Source organism: Nelusetta ayraudi, unplaced genomic scaffold, assembly GCF_046127955.1.
Source record: "Nelusetta ayraudi isolate G7.1 ecotype Tasmania unplaced genomic scaffold, CSIRO-AGI_Nayr_v1 ptg000016l, whole genome shotgun sequence".
NCBI classification, from domain to species: Eukaryota; Metazoa; Chordata; class Actinopteri; order Tetraodontiformes; family Monacanthidae; genus Nelusetta; species Nelusetta ayraudi.
Genome location: NW_027466066.1, coordinates 4,333,634 through 4,347,500, shown reverse-complemented (window position 1 = coordinate 4,347,500; position 13,867 = coordinate 4,333,634). Strand labels below are relative to the sequence as shown.

Here is a 13,867-nt window from a genome sequence, read left to right as displayed (position 1 = left end):
GGCTGAACCCACCTGGAAGACGGTGACGATGGCCCACAGGAGCGAGTCAAAGTTTTTCCTGTCGGGCACTGTGTCGCCCGCCTCCGTCTTCAGACTGAACTTGCAGCCAAAGATGTGCATCCCCAGGATACTGCGACGACATGAAGAGAAGATCTACTCAGCACCCCATATTGGTATGGAAGACTGCAAACGTTACGGGTGAAGGACTTGAAAACATCAAATCTCACAAACGTATGGACTGACGCACGCACGCACGCACACTCACGGTAGCAGCAGCACTGTACACACGCATCCATTACGAAGAGCTATTTTTTCCCCCCCAACCTTTTTATCTCCACCCAAGTCAGGGAGACACGCTCATCATCTCTCCTTCCACTGCCGCTCTTCCCCTAAAGCAGTGCGCAACTTTGAAGCAGGTGCCTCGGCGAAGCTGCGCTTATTCATGTATTTCTTTATTTCTTTACGTCACCTGCTGACTAAAAGCAACAGTGGCTGGATGCGCATAAGACAAAACGCCAGGTGCCCGGGTAGGCATTAGCGAGCGAAGCTCTGCTACCATCTGTCTCGGATGCTTTACCCCCCAATTGCTGAACTGCAGCTGCAAACAGGAGCAAATAGTGGAGGAGTCGCCCCAAACCTCCTGACTCATTAAAGTCAAAGGACAAGGCCGCCGGCTCTGCATAATCACCGATGATGGCATTTGTAACAACTGTGTTAAAAACATTGATTGAACGCCACCTTTTGGTTTTACGGTTGAAACTCATCAGATTAGTTCAATTCAATTAAGGGCCAATTATCTTTCTTTTTTTTTTTTTACATCCTTGCAGACATCCCTATATTCTGTGTAATACGCCACTGAATCTATATATATATATATATGCCCCGATATCATTCTCTATATGGCCTCTATTCATCCATCACTCTAATATTCCAGCACTCAGCCTGAGGTTCAATCGTCCAATTTAGCCGAAATTGAAAGAAAAACAGAAAACTGCGGAGAAGGAGCCGGTCAGAAAGATAGTAGAAAAAAAAAAGAAGCTTGACAGTCAAGACAGGTTGTGGTTTAAAAACAAAACAAAACAAAAAGTGGAGTGGATCTCTCCACTAATTGGAAGTTCTAATCTCTTTATTTTGCTCGAGCCGTGTTCAGGCCCCGAGGCCACGGCTGTCTGTTCCGAGCTCACCGGCTGCATTTTGTCTCATCCGCTGCTCATATTCCGTAGCAGCTACTCTCTTTTATTATTAGCATTTTTTTTTTATCCTTGTGTTCAAAGGCTCGGAGTTGCGGAAAAACAACAAAAACAGCAACAGCAGCAACAACAACGCACAGAGCGTTCAGCTATGAGGTACAGCACCCTGTGTGGATAACTACCCTGCTGAATACATTGAGATACTGCTCAGGCACCCGGAGAGAGGGATCGGTCTATAGGAGGAGGCTGCAATATACACACACACACACTGCAAACAAAAGTTTGGGGTCGTGGATTCATTTCTGCATTGAACTCCATTATAAGCAGCTTCACGAAATAATCCACTGGAATGCTCCAAGAACAATACTGGTGCAGGAAAATCAGCCAGGAAGTGCTGAACACATACGGGATGGCTTTGACAGTTGTTGCATAGAATGCCTAATGCCATGCAAGTCTATGGGGTGAAAAGTCAACTTTGTCCTAGAGACATGGGGCCACTTGCAGGTTCATCGGGATCCCTCAAGACACAGCCACGTCAAATTTGGGGCTTCTAGCCCATGAGGAACCCTGAAACCCTAACCCTAATTCCAGCAGTAACCCTAACCCTAACCCTAATTCCAGCCTTATCGCTAACCCTAATGCCATGCAAGTCTATGGGGTCAAAAGTCAACTTTGTCCGAGAGACATGGGGCCACCTGCTGGTTCATCGGGATCCCTCAACACACAGCCACGTCAAATTTGGGGCTCCTAGCCCTAGCCTAGCTTCTAGCCCCAAATTTGGGGGGGAGGGGCATGAACAATTTTCCTCCTCCAAGGAGGGGCGTGAGAGAGAAAGTTTGAGAACCACTGCTCTAATTGAATGTGATCTTAGAGAATGCATATCAAGTGTGCACTATGCAGCCAAAGCTTTGTATTATAATCACAATTGGTTGTGTGTGGTAATCCAAAAAAGAGTAAACAACACATCGTAGTTTGTATCTTTTGCTCTTTAAAACAGACAATTTTTAGTGTGTTAACACAGAATTGTGCACACTTGGAATTCTCTCAGTCACTGTTAGATTAGACATTGGAAGTGGTTTTCAGTAAACAGTGAAATGTTCCCGTACTTGATCAGCACATCTTGACCATTTTTCCTGCGTCACAGTGATCGCAGAGCATTCGACGTGATTCATTCATAAAACTGCTTGTAATGGGAGTTAAATGCAGAAATGAGTCAGTGAGCCCAAAACATTTGAACAAATTTGCGCGCACACACACACACACACACACGCACACAGGTGACAACCTCCACTGGGTTGAATGAATGAAAGTGACTGCTACAATGTTTACACAACACCGCCTCGGCCCTCTGGCTCTCAGTTCGCTCCGCTCTGGAGTTTACCTGAAGATGAAGATGAAGAGCATGAGCAGCATGCAGAATGTGGCCACGTTGTCCATGGTCTTCATCAGCACCACCAGCTGCCGCCTCAGCGCCGGCATGAAGCGCACCAGCTTGATGACCCTCAGCAGCCGGAAGGTCCTGAGCACCGAGAGGCCGCCGTCCGCCTGGCCGATGATCTCGCACACGCTGCGGGTCGGAGGCGGAGGAGAGGGGGAGGAAAGTTAGCGGCAGAGGCAGCGGCGGGGAAATGTCGAGGCGGCAGGACGTCGAGAGGAGGGAGAGGGAGAGGAGAGAGCAGGCGAGTCCACTTTGTGAACATCCTTGATCGTGCGACGCCCAATGTTGAAGTGTTTCAGCCGTGGTAGTGGTCACACAGTTGTGACGCGTGTTGTACCAAAAATGATGCAAACTGTCATTTCTATGGTTGTGTTTCCTGTGAACAGAATGATTGGAAAGAAAAGGATAGCGTGGGAGTTGACACGATACAGGACCATACTCCTGTCTGAGGTCACATACAATTTGTATGATGCATGTTGCACGGGAAAAAAAAAGAAAAAAAAAAAAAGAATGCAAGATACTCCAGCAAATGAAAAACAAATATAAATGCAGAGTAGATAAATAATCAATGAACACGACCCGGAAATTTCCTAGATTGAGGAAGGCACAGACGAGTTCTTAAAACCAGCCAGCCTGCGTCTTGGGGAAATGTTATTGCACATTGAGAGCAGAGGAGGTGAGATGGACCAGACAATATTCTCAGCGGCAGCGCGAGAGCAGACTGCTAACTGCTCCTGACGGCTCTGGAGGGAGAGGGAGTCGCCTCTCCCCACGACCTTCGCCGGCAGGAAGTTTAGACCTGAGCCGAGAAGTTGGCGGACCGCTCTGACGAAACCCAGAATCTGACGGTGCTCTCTAAGGCGGGCCGACGACGCCCTCAAATCAGCTTGCTGGGGCAATTCCGTCGACTGACGACCGACCTGATGATGACGATGATGCCGTCAAAGATGTTGTAGGGGTTCCGCAGGTACTGGAAGAAGCCGAAGGCCGTCAGCTTGAGGATCATCTCCAGCGTGAACATGCTGGTGAAGACGATGTTGCAGATCTCCAGGACGTTGGTCAGCTCCTCCGGCTGTGGGTGTTCGGGGAGAGACGGGGTTCGTGCGTTAGTGATGGGAAAGTCGATTATTTTTGTGAGTCAAATTTATAGTTTATATGAAAAGGGACAGCGTGCAGCTCGGATATACACGTTGCCATTTGATGGACTGTACCAGGCTTTTAGCTTCAAGCTAATTCCATCCGCAGTCCCCTTACCAGTCACTCACCAGGACAATTTGGGTTTTTGAGTCACTTGAATCACTGAGTCAGTCGCCTGGAGTGTGTGTGGATAACCGAATGTGGATCCAAGCCCCACCCACTCCCAGAGCAACTGGGTGATTTGTTCATTTTTGTGAGCAAAGCAGGGCTATTGTTAGCAACTGAGTGATTCATTCATTCGTGGCAGCGTGGGAAAGTGGCACGAGTTCAAACGAGGAATCGGAGCTGTTGCCTTTCCGACAGGGTTCATACAGCTGTTAACTACATACACTAAATACTAATGCAGCGAGTACAGAAAATGATTAGGGCCACAAGAAGAGAATACAAAAAATAAGATTGAATTTTTTTTTTTCAAGTTTCCAATTACAGTAAATAAAGTTGAAATTTCGAGATTAAAGTCAAAGTTTTGAGACTAAAGTTAGGTAAAAAAGACACAATTTTGTGAATAAAAATCGAAAATGTGAAATTAATGTCAATGTGAGGTAAGTCAAGAATAAAGCCGAAAGGCTCTGCACTCAAGTCTAGTGGAGTACTTTAATTTTTGCCAGTTTCCTGATTACTGTGGGTAAATCTTGTGGGATACACCTGTTTTCGGCAGTTTATTTTTAACTAACTAACACTTAATTCACAAAATTTCATCATTTTTAAGTCAAGTTGTTTTTACGAAAAATTTGACTTTATTCACAAAGTTTCAACTTAAAACTCGAAATGAAAACTTAAACAAAAATCTCCTTGCTGTAACATTTTTCTCTCATCTCCTTTGCAGGTGGCTTAGCTAGAGGTAGTTAATGGAGTTAACGGAGAAGAGCAGTCGAGACACGTCGGTAGAATGAGTCTCGAACTCAATCAGGAGTCAAGCAATCACCTGTGCAGCGGTTTCACATATACCGGGCTCGGATGGCCGAGACATAAACGCAGCTGTGAAGAAACAAAAGACGCTGAAACGTTTCACGTCGCCGCGGCTGCGGCTGGAGACGCACGCCGGCATCGCACGCAAAGAGGCTGCCACTCACGCTGTCAGCGTCTTAAAGAGGGAATTCACTCTCACACGGCGAACGAGGCGAGTTGTCTTCATCTTAAATTGGCCACGGGGAGGAACAGAGGAAATTTAAAGGGCCAGTTCGTGACGGTTGAGGGGCTCCGGCAGATTGAACGCGGTATACGAGACGCAGTAGTATTCCAGTAAAAAGGAATTGAACAGAGTTGTTGGCAATATGCTATCTTAACATCCAATAATACTAAACTTTACACACTGGGCCTTTAAAAAAAAAAAACAGTGAACCAGATTGTGTTTGTTATGGTTTTTTTTTTTTGTTTTTTTTACCGTAGGTGGGAAGATGGAAGGGAAGGTTGGATAGAAAAAGTAGAGAAAACGCTATACCCGGATTTTCAAACACACTCCTGCAAGTACAAAAAAATAAATAAATAATGGAAACAAGTCTCTGAACTCAATTTGTTCCCTTTTGTGCGTGCTCGCGCGCGCGTAGCCAACGCCGCGCGTCGCTTCCCTTCACTCCGGGCGAATGTGTTCGCCGCCTCGACATGGATCGCATCCATGCTTTCACTGATGCCCCCTATGAAGTTTCTCTTTCAAAGCCGCTGGAGAAACAGCCAGCTGGCCGTGCCAAACTTAGCACACCATGTCAGAGGGAAAAGGAAGAAAAGAAAAAAAAAAAAACACAACACACACACACACACACACACACACACACACACACACACACACACACACACACACACACACACACACACACACACACACACACATACATTCACTCTCAGCGCTCCCCCTCCTCTAATCCTCTTTTTCTCCCAATCCATCCCCGGCACCACCGCGGCTCTGCGCCGCCTCTTTTCTTTCTCTCTCCGAGTCTCATTATCAGGCAGACACATCTCTTCCCGATCAATAAGCCTCTGTCACTCAGAGGCGGGGAGGGGATGGCGGGGTGGAGGGCGGGTGGGGGTGGGTGGGGGCTTGCGCGGAAATAGGAACGACACGGAGGAAGGGAAGGGAGATAAACAGTCGACTCAGCTGGAGAGTGGAGATGATAAAAAACAGGGAGCAAAAATTGGGGGCGGTGGGCCGACGAAAGCAGCTCGTGGATTCAATTTAGGCCGGAATGATGATTTATTAGGGGGAAATAAATCTGCAGCCTGCGCGTTTGACGTCCGAGTTGCGCACAGCTGGACGACGACAAACCTGGAGGGGACACACACACACACACACACGCCGCTATCTCATTTACCGTCGATTTAGTTTCAGCGCTTACAACCATGCAAACACTAAAAACCAGGTTTAAAAAAAAAATGTCTCCCTGCGGGCGCGCATTAGCACGGTTCAATACTCATTTCGAGATCGATTCTCATCATAAAGTGTCGATACCTTAGAGAGTAAGAAATGCAACCTGTGATTTAGTGTCCGTGGATCGGAGAATCGGATCGGAAATCAGGCGTCGCTCGTATCCGATTAACAGATGAGTTTTCTCCGGCTGCTAAATAATGCTAACTTATGAGCGTAACGTTACATATTTAACTCAACTTCACAGTGGATCCTCCACCTTTGTTACTCTTCTGCCATTCCTGCTCTTCAGGCCTACGCCGCCACCTCTTGGCCCGGCCTGGACGATATCTTATCTTATTTAAGGTAAAAAAAAAAAAAAGAAAGGCTTTTGGCGCTACACGGTTAAACTACCCACATCTACTCCTTGCTCTAAGCTAGCACCCATAGTCCTGCGAGCGACTGCAAGACGGTGTGGAGTTAAAAATAAATAAATAAATAAATAAAAGGAATCAAAGACCTGGAAATAGAACCAAACAGACAAACACAAACATGTTCCAGCCCTGGGCGCTAGCTTGTCTCCAACCTTGACCCGTCTCCAGAACTCACTACCCTGTCATAGGCGTCTACGCGGGATATGAGCTTTATTGCTATTGACAGAACCATCAGCGGCGTCGACAGCACACTTTAATAGCCTCTCACTTTCTATGCTCTCACTCTCGCTCCTCCTCTCAGCTCCCCCCCCCCATCTCTTTCCTATCACCCTTTATCGCCCGACGATGTTTCCCCACACGCCCACACTTAAAGTCCATCCTCTAAACAATGTTTTGCCCTTTCAGAAATATCCCATTTCGCCCCCGCACCCCCCACCACGCGCTCACACCGCGCAGCCACTCGCAGGCCTCGCGTCTCGAAAGATCCCGCTCTCCCATTTTGCTCCCTCCATCGTTTCAACCGCTTCAAATTGCATCAGGTTCCCATAACCAATCAGCCGCCGCAGCAGTCAATTAGGGGTCGCTGCTCGCTGCCCTTACAAGCCCCGCAGGAAGGAAATGAAGAAGAAGGAGAAGATTAAGGGGAAGTTGCCAGGAAGCTAACGGCTACCGCTGCTGACTCCTGATGCTGCAGCGGCAGCAGTTTCATCACAGCCGGATGGAATTTTCACATTTTAAAGGCGGGCAAATAACGGCACCGAAGGCCTTTTTTGCGGCGGGTAGCATTTTTTCGCGTCGCTTCCCGCTGAAACGAAGCAGCCGCGGCGGCAGAGAGGTGAACGTTTCCCGGTGCTGATAGGAATCTCAGTGGGTTTTCGTCCAATCACCCTTCAAAGTTTGCCTCCCCCTTCCAAAATGATCTCTGCCGGCTCTGCGCTCCACGGATGCAGGAGGAAAAAGCAAGTCAATCGACTTCCTGCTTGCCTTCCGACCTTGCTACCAGAAAAAAAAATAGGATGGCCACACCCATTGGCAGCACCCAGCAAATGTTGCGATGAGAGCCGCATGCTTGACACTTCCACCGAGTAGCCAAGCAGCCCGGGGGTGAGTTACTTTTTCGGAGGGGCGCAGATGAAGCTGCGCAAGGTCAGACGTTTCCCTGTGCGGAGTGAAAAATGAATGAAAAAAAAAATAGCAAAAAACAAAAAACATCTCTCTCACACACACACACACACACACACACACACACACACACACACACACACACACACACAGGTGGATCGCTGCGTCTGTGTCAGCCCGTGGCAACAGTGGATGGAGGAGAGGCTCACAGGACGGCTGCGTCAGGGAGCATGAAACCGAGCTGAAACGTGCCGCGTAACCAGCCCCTCCCCTCCTTTCCTCACCCCTCCATCCCTACCCCTCCCCTCCCCTCCCCTCGCTCATCAGTCTCCCAGTCAACTCCCGCCCCCCTCCCCTCCACCCCCGCCACGTCCCTCCACATCCCCGCGCAACCCTCGTTTATTTTTAGAGTCTTCCGAGATGAGAGAAAGCAACTACTCTGTACGCTGTCAAAGAGCGAGTGGGCGAAGGCGAGCAGGGAGACGGCGAGGGTGGAGGTAAAATAAAGAAGTCGGGGAGTAGATTAGACACTCCGGGTAGCGGAGAGGCAGCGGGGAGGAAGGCGGGTGCGGGTGTGGGTGGAGGGGGGTGGGGGGGTGGGGGGAAGAAGCGCGCGAGCAGAGATTTAAAGTGATAATAAGCGAGAGAGGAGGTGGCAGCTGAATTAACCGGGGAGGAAGTTTGTGGGTGGGTGGGGGTGGGGTTGGGGGTGGGGGGGAGCAGAACGGCGGCAGATTAAAGGGAAAAATGGGAGCGAGGCAAAGTTGGGGATCCACCGGTGCACCTGCACGCTGCCGGTGCACGTCGCCCCCTTTGGAAACCTGATGTTCCTGCGCATCCGTGTTGCCGAGCTCCGGTCCCAAGCACTTTCAGCCACTTTTATTGCGCATCCAGTCACAAAATAGAGCGGACGAGAGTTCATTGACCTCTAGATGGACAGAAAGGTGGAGAGCTGAAGCTCCGCCTCCGCTTTTAAGACACGCCCTGTGGCCGTGTTTCTCAACTGGTGGGTCGCAACCCCCGAATGGGTCGCGAATTGATTGATTGGGTTGCGCGCAGCTAAGTGGGAGGCAATAATAAGACTCAATTCCATTCCACAATTTCAATCACCTATTTAATAAAAATAAGAGAAAATGGGATAGCATTTTTTATTATTGTGGAATAAATTTGGGTCGACGGAAAAAAAAAATGTGGGTCCTGAGACCACCAGTTGAGAACCGCTGCTGTACGGGTTCTTTGCATCACGGATCCACCAGGCAAAAAAGAAAGGAAAGCTGCCGTGAGGTTAGTCGCATATTGAAATGGCTGGAAAAAAAAAACCCCAGTAATGCTCATAAAACTTCTCAACGGAGAACACTTCTACACTAAAAATTAGAATCAGCAGTAAAAAACCAGCCGCTCCGTCCTTCGCTGCAGCTCGGAGTCCCTCTGGCTGGTGTCACGCCTGCCAGGCTGAATGTTTACACCTCTGTCAGGCGAGCCGGCGCGACGGCGTCATCCTGGAATGTCAGCTGCTATTATGAGGCCCCTCGCAGCGACGCTTCCTCAGCAGCGATAGCGGCGGCCGCATCTGACACGGCAGTGATGTGATGGTGTGGGTGGGCGGGGGGGGGGGGAGTGATGATGGCCCTACCGCGCTCTGTATCGGCATCGTGCTGTGTCACCCCCAGAAAAGACACAGCACCTCTTAGTGACAGCAGTCAGCGTTGGATTGGCTCACGTGGCAATTAATCGCTATGAAAATCACAACGGCAAGATGGAAAATAAATGTCAATTTCCATTTATTTTTTTTTTTTTTATAAAAAACAAACAAAAAAACATGTTTTTTTCCTCCATTCATCTCCCTCCTCTGCTCCGTCCAAATTGCCAGTCTGCTGTCAACACAGTGGAGTGGATAATGAATGGAGACGAGGCCCCCTGTTGGCTGCAGAACACGGGGAAAGTTTAGAACAGAGCGGGAAAATGTCCGACTGTACGTTTGAATTCAACCCTGGGAAACGCTGCAGAGGAAACAGGAAGTGTTCAATGTCTTAGGTTGAGACCCTCCCACCCCCATCAAACAATGATGAATTTGACTATGAATATCACAGGTGGAGAAGTCAATCAACGAAAAGAAGGAAAAACAAGAGAACACTGTAAAATCCATCCATCCATTCTCCGTACCTCCCTGCACTGAGGGCTGCGGGGGTCGACTGGAACCCACCCCAGCTGTCACAGGGTGACACCCTGAACAAGTCGCCAAGTCAGCGCAGGGCCACACTATGAAATTACTGGCAAAATTTCTTTCTGAGGAATCGCTGGTTTTGGATTGTCATTGGTCTACTTTTTTTTTACATTTTCTCTCCGTTTATTCTGCAGAGAATCTGCTCATTTTCTCACTTGTCAGGCACGCTGGTGCCGCCTCACCTGGTTGTGGTGCTCGATGCCCATGCTGATGGTGTTGATGAGGATGGCGATCATGATGCCCCGGCTGAAGTACTTGCTCTCCACGATGCCCCACAGCTTCCTCCTCATGTCCTTCCACATCTCCTGGCACTTCCTGAAGCAGTTCTTCCGCTGTCGGCCGCCGCCCTCGTGGCCGCTCCCCTCCTTTGGCCCCGCCTCTTTCAGCGCGTCCTCCTCGTCCTCCTCGCCGTTCACCGACTCCCCCACGTCCCTCTCGTCCTGCTTCAGGGCGCACAGGGGGCAGTCGTCAGGGTTGCCCGGCACCGCCAGGCTGATGGAGTTGGCCAGCGGCTGGGAGCCGTGGTCCTGCTTGTTCTGGTGAGGGCAGTGGGAGGCTGCAACAGGAAGCAGAGCGACGGTTTGGAATTTGAAACGATGTTCCGTCCGTCAGTCTGGCTTTGTGTTTTGTCACTGGCTGTTTGCTGCACTATACATGCTGCAGCAAACTGCCCGTCGCTGTCTGTACACACATCTTCTCATTGGATGGTTGCTCATCTATGAGTTGATTTTTTTTGGACCAATCTCATCATGGCTCTGTTCTTATATACATTCATTCATTCATTCATCTTCTATACCCGCTTATTCCTATTCAGGGTCACGGGGGTCTGCTGGAGCCTATCCCAGCTGTCTTAGGGCGAAGGCAGGGTACACCCTGGACGAGTCGCCAGTTCATCGCAGGGCCACATAGAAACAAACAGCCATTCACACTCACATGCACACCTACGGACAATTTAGAGTGTTCAATTGACCTCACATGCATGTTTTTGGACTGTGGGAGGAAGCCGGAGAACCCGGAGAGAACCCACGCAGACACAGGGAGAACACACAGAAAGGTCCCAGGCCCGGGCCCCGGAATCGAACCCACGACCTTCTTGCTGCGAGGCGGCAGCGCTAACCACTGCGCCACCGTGTCGCCTCTTATATACACATGTCAAACAAAATTAAAATGGTTTGTGGTTAGATACAAATGTCAGTTCCGAAAGTGAGAAGAAAACCTGCGCCTCCGGCCTCGAATGACCTTCAAAATGACCCGGAAATTGTCAAGATTGATGCTCCAAGGTCACACAAGCAGCTCTGCTACTCACTCCTCTGCTGCCTGGAGTGATGCCGCTCTCCGTTCACGTTCCCGCCGCCGCCGCCGCCCCGCCTGTTCCCTCTGCCCCCGCCGGCTGGCGGCGTCTTGCCCCTCAGGGTGTAGTAGAGAGCCGCCGACCTCCTCTTGGCCTTGCGCAGGACGTGGCAGACCAGCTGGAAGATCTCCTCGTAGCAGTCGCCCGGCTCGGCCATGCTGGCCAGGGTGGAGGACGAGAGGCACTGCGCCCTCTGCTCCTGCATCAGCTGGTGCTCCCGCTGCTTGGTCTCCGAGAACTGGGTGGCGATGACCACCAGGCACAGGTTGATCATGAAGAACGAGCCAATCTGGAAGGAGAGAGGGGTGTCGTTCTCAGACGTGTGCGTTCAACCTCGGCTCTGTCGGAACGGCTTCTCTTTCTGCTTCAGCGTGCAGGCGTTCAGTGGCTTAAAGGTCCCACATTTATATTTTCCTTTTTTTTTTTATTGTGAAGCCAAAAGCGATGTTTCAGTGGAACTTCCACATTTTTGAGATAAGACAAAAGCTTTTAATTATGAATTTTCTTTTTCATATATTCTTTCTTATGACATTTCCTTAAATAAACAAACAAACACACAAATAAATAAATAAATATTATTATTTATAGTAATAATAATAATAATGAACCATTTTGTTCATTAGTGTTGCCCTACACTACACACAGGCCCACTCAGACTAACTGCTGGCTGTGTGCCTGTTTCTTACCTGGACGACTCATCCGGGATCAGGTTTTAACACCAGGTGTTAGGGGGCATTAAAGGTTTAATCCAGCCATTTGTATTGAGCAAACAACCAAAGGGCTAGCCCTTTTTTTTTCCCACATAAAAAAAACCCAAAACAAGCGCGGTGCTTTATTTAAACCAAGAGCCTGAGGCCGCAGCAGCAGCAGTCGTCGTCCATGCAAAACAATAAGACTGTTTTGGAGAACAGGCTCGCACGGTTGCCCGCTCCTGTAAAGCGTGCCAGCGTGCCTGCTAGTGATGCTAGCGCACGTGCTAAAGGTCTCGGAGGACTGGCTCCCGACCAAACCGAGGCTGACACGGCGAGACACAACATGCCTGCAGCAGCAGCAGCAGAAGCAGCAGACGCAGACTCCGCCGTCTGGCTCGCACTCTTTCGCTCTGCATTTCTTATCCATCGCTTTTCTTCTACTCCTCCTCCACCTGCGCCGCTATGAAATCTTTCCTTAAGCTTCTCACCCTCCGTTTTTTTTCCAATGACTCAACGGAAAAAAATTGTACTAAGCCAGTTTGGAATCAATGAAGTGCATCCATCTATCTATCTATCTATCTATCTATCTATCTATCCATCCATCTAAGAGGAATTCCTGCTCCACCGGGCGTCTCTGCTTTGTTTTTGTTTTTTTGTTCAGCTCTTATTTTTCATACTGCAGGACAAGGGAAGGTTGGTCTGGGGTTCTGGAAAGTGGGAAAGTGGAACACGCTGATTGACCGTTTCGGTGGTCGTATAATGGGAATCGTTACAAGACCGCCGTAATGGCTCTTATCGGACGACGGTCACAGAGCGACGATCGGATCGATAATAACGGATGAGGAGCAGCTGAAAAAAAAATAAAAAACCACAGACTGGAGGCGGCGACGCAGCCCCAAGTTTAAGCGACAGATCCATACATCTGCCCGCCGCTCACGCCCCAAACAACACACACACACACACACACACACACACACACACACACACACACACACACACACACACACACACACACACACACACACACACACACACACACTGTTGCTAGATGGGAGAAAGAAAAAAAAAAAACAGTGTGACAAAAGATCCAAGGGATGTTTCGCAGAGAGACTGGCTGGGCGAGGAGGGGGGTGAGCGTTAGGGGAGAGGGGAGGGGAGGGGAGATGCCCATCTGGGCCGCGGCCGGGTTAAAGCGGGCCTGCAGGTGTGCAGCGCTTTGATTTCCCCTGCGGTCTCGCATCTGTGGGCGTGAGCCGCAGCCGCGTGTGATCCTGATCAGTGGACAGCTTTGCGCATAATGAGGGAGGGCACTCCGACCGGCATCATGCATTCACATGATGATCACTCCATTATGCAGCTGCTCGGCCAGGCAGTCGGTCGGTCGGTCGGTCGGTCGGCGCCAGCGAGGACGCCGGGTTCCGCGCTTTTGAGTTTCATTTTATTTTTTTTATACTTCCAAAAGCACAAATGAGAAAACGCACCCAGGTATCTTGATGTACTTTGAATTTCTTTATTTGTCCATAATTATTAAGAAAATACTGATTCATATCTCCAACCTTTCCAGAAATGAGAAGTCTGTCTGACTTATTTTGTTAGCTACCCTTTAAAGTGCTCTTATTATCAAAAAAAACAAAAACATTTTTCATGGCTTTTTGCATGACTGGCACGTCAACTAACACAAAAAAAGTACGAAAAAGGACCACTCGAACATTTCCAGATGCGCCGGCGTTTTCCCTGTTACCGCGCTGAAATGAGCCGTTTGGATTATTCTCAACTTTCTACATCACAAGTCCAGCTCATCATCATATTAGCACCTCTGCAGACTTTTTTTTTTTTTTTTTTTCAAATGTGGGGGGCGAGGCCTCACTGCAGCAGAGCTAG

The 13,867-nt window shown here is 49.3% G+C and overlaps 1 protein-coding gene across 6 annotated transcripts in view; it reads right to left on the bottom strand.

Annotated features, from left to right (window-relative positions):
* cacna1ia (calcium voltage-gated channel subunit alpha1 Ia) overlaps positions 1–13,867 on the bottom strand; it is an 84,341-nt gene that overhangs the window by 42,988 nt on the left and 27,486 nt on the right. For all 6 annotated transcript variants that reach the window (XM_076023998.1, XM_076023997.1, XM_076023999.1 and 3 more), the window contains exons 7-11: positions 11,250–11,583; positions 10,126–10,499; positions 3,549–3,700; positions 2,572–2,757; positions 13–130 (exon numbers count right to left, since the gene is read on the bottom strand). In XM_076023998.1, coding sequence (XP_075880113.1) covers positions 13–130; positions 2,572–2,757; positions 3,549–3,700; positions 10,126–10,499; positions 11,250–11,583 — 1,164 coding nt within the window. The remainder of the gene's footprint in view (positions 1–12; positions 131–2,571; positions 2,758–3,548; positions 3,701–10,125; positions 10,500–11,249; positions 11,584–13,867) is intronic.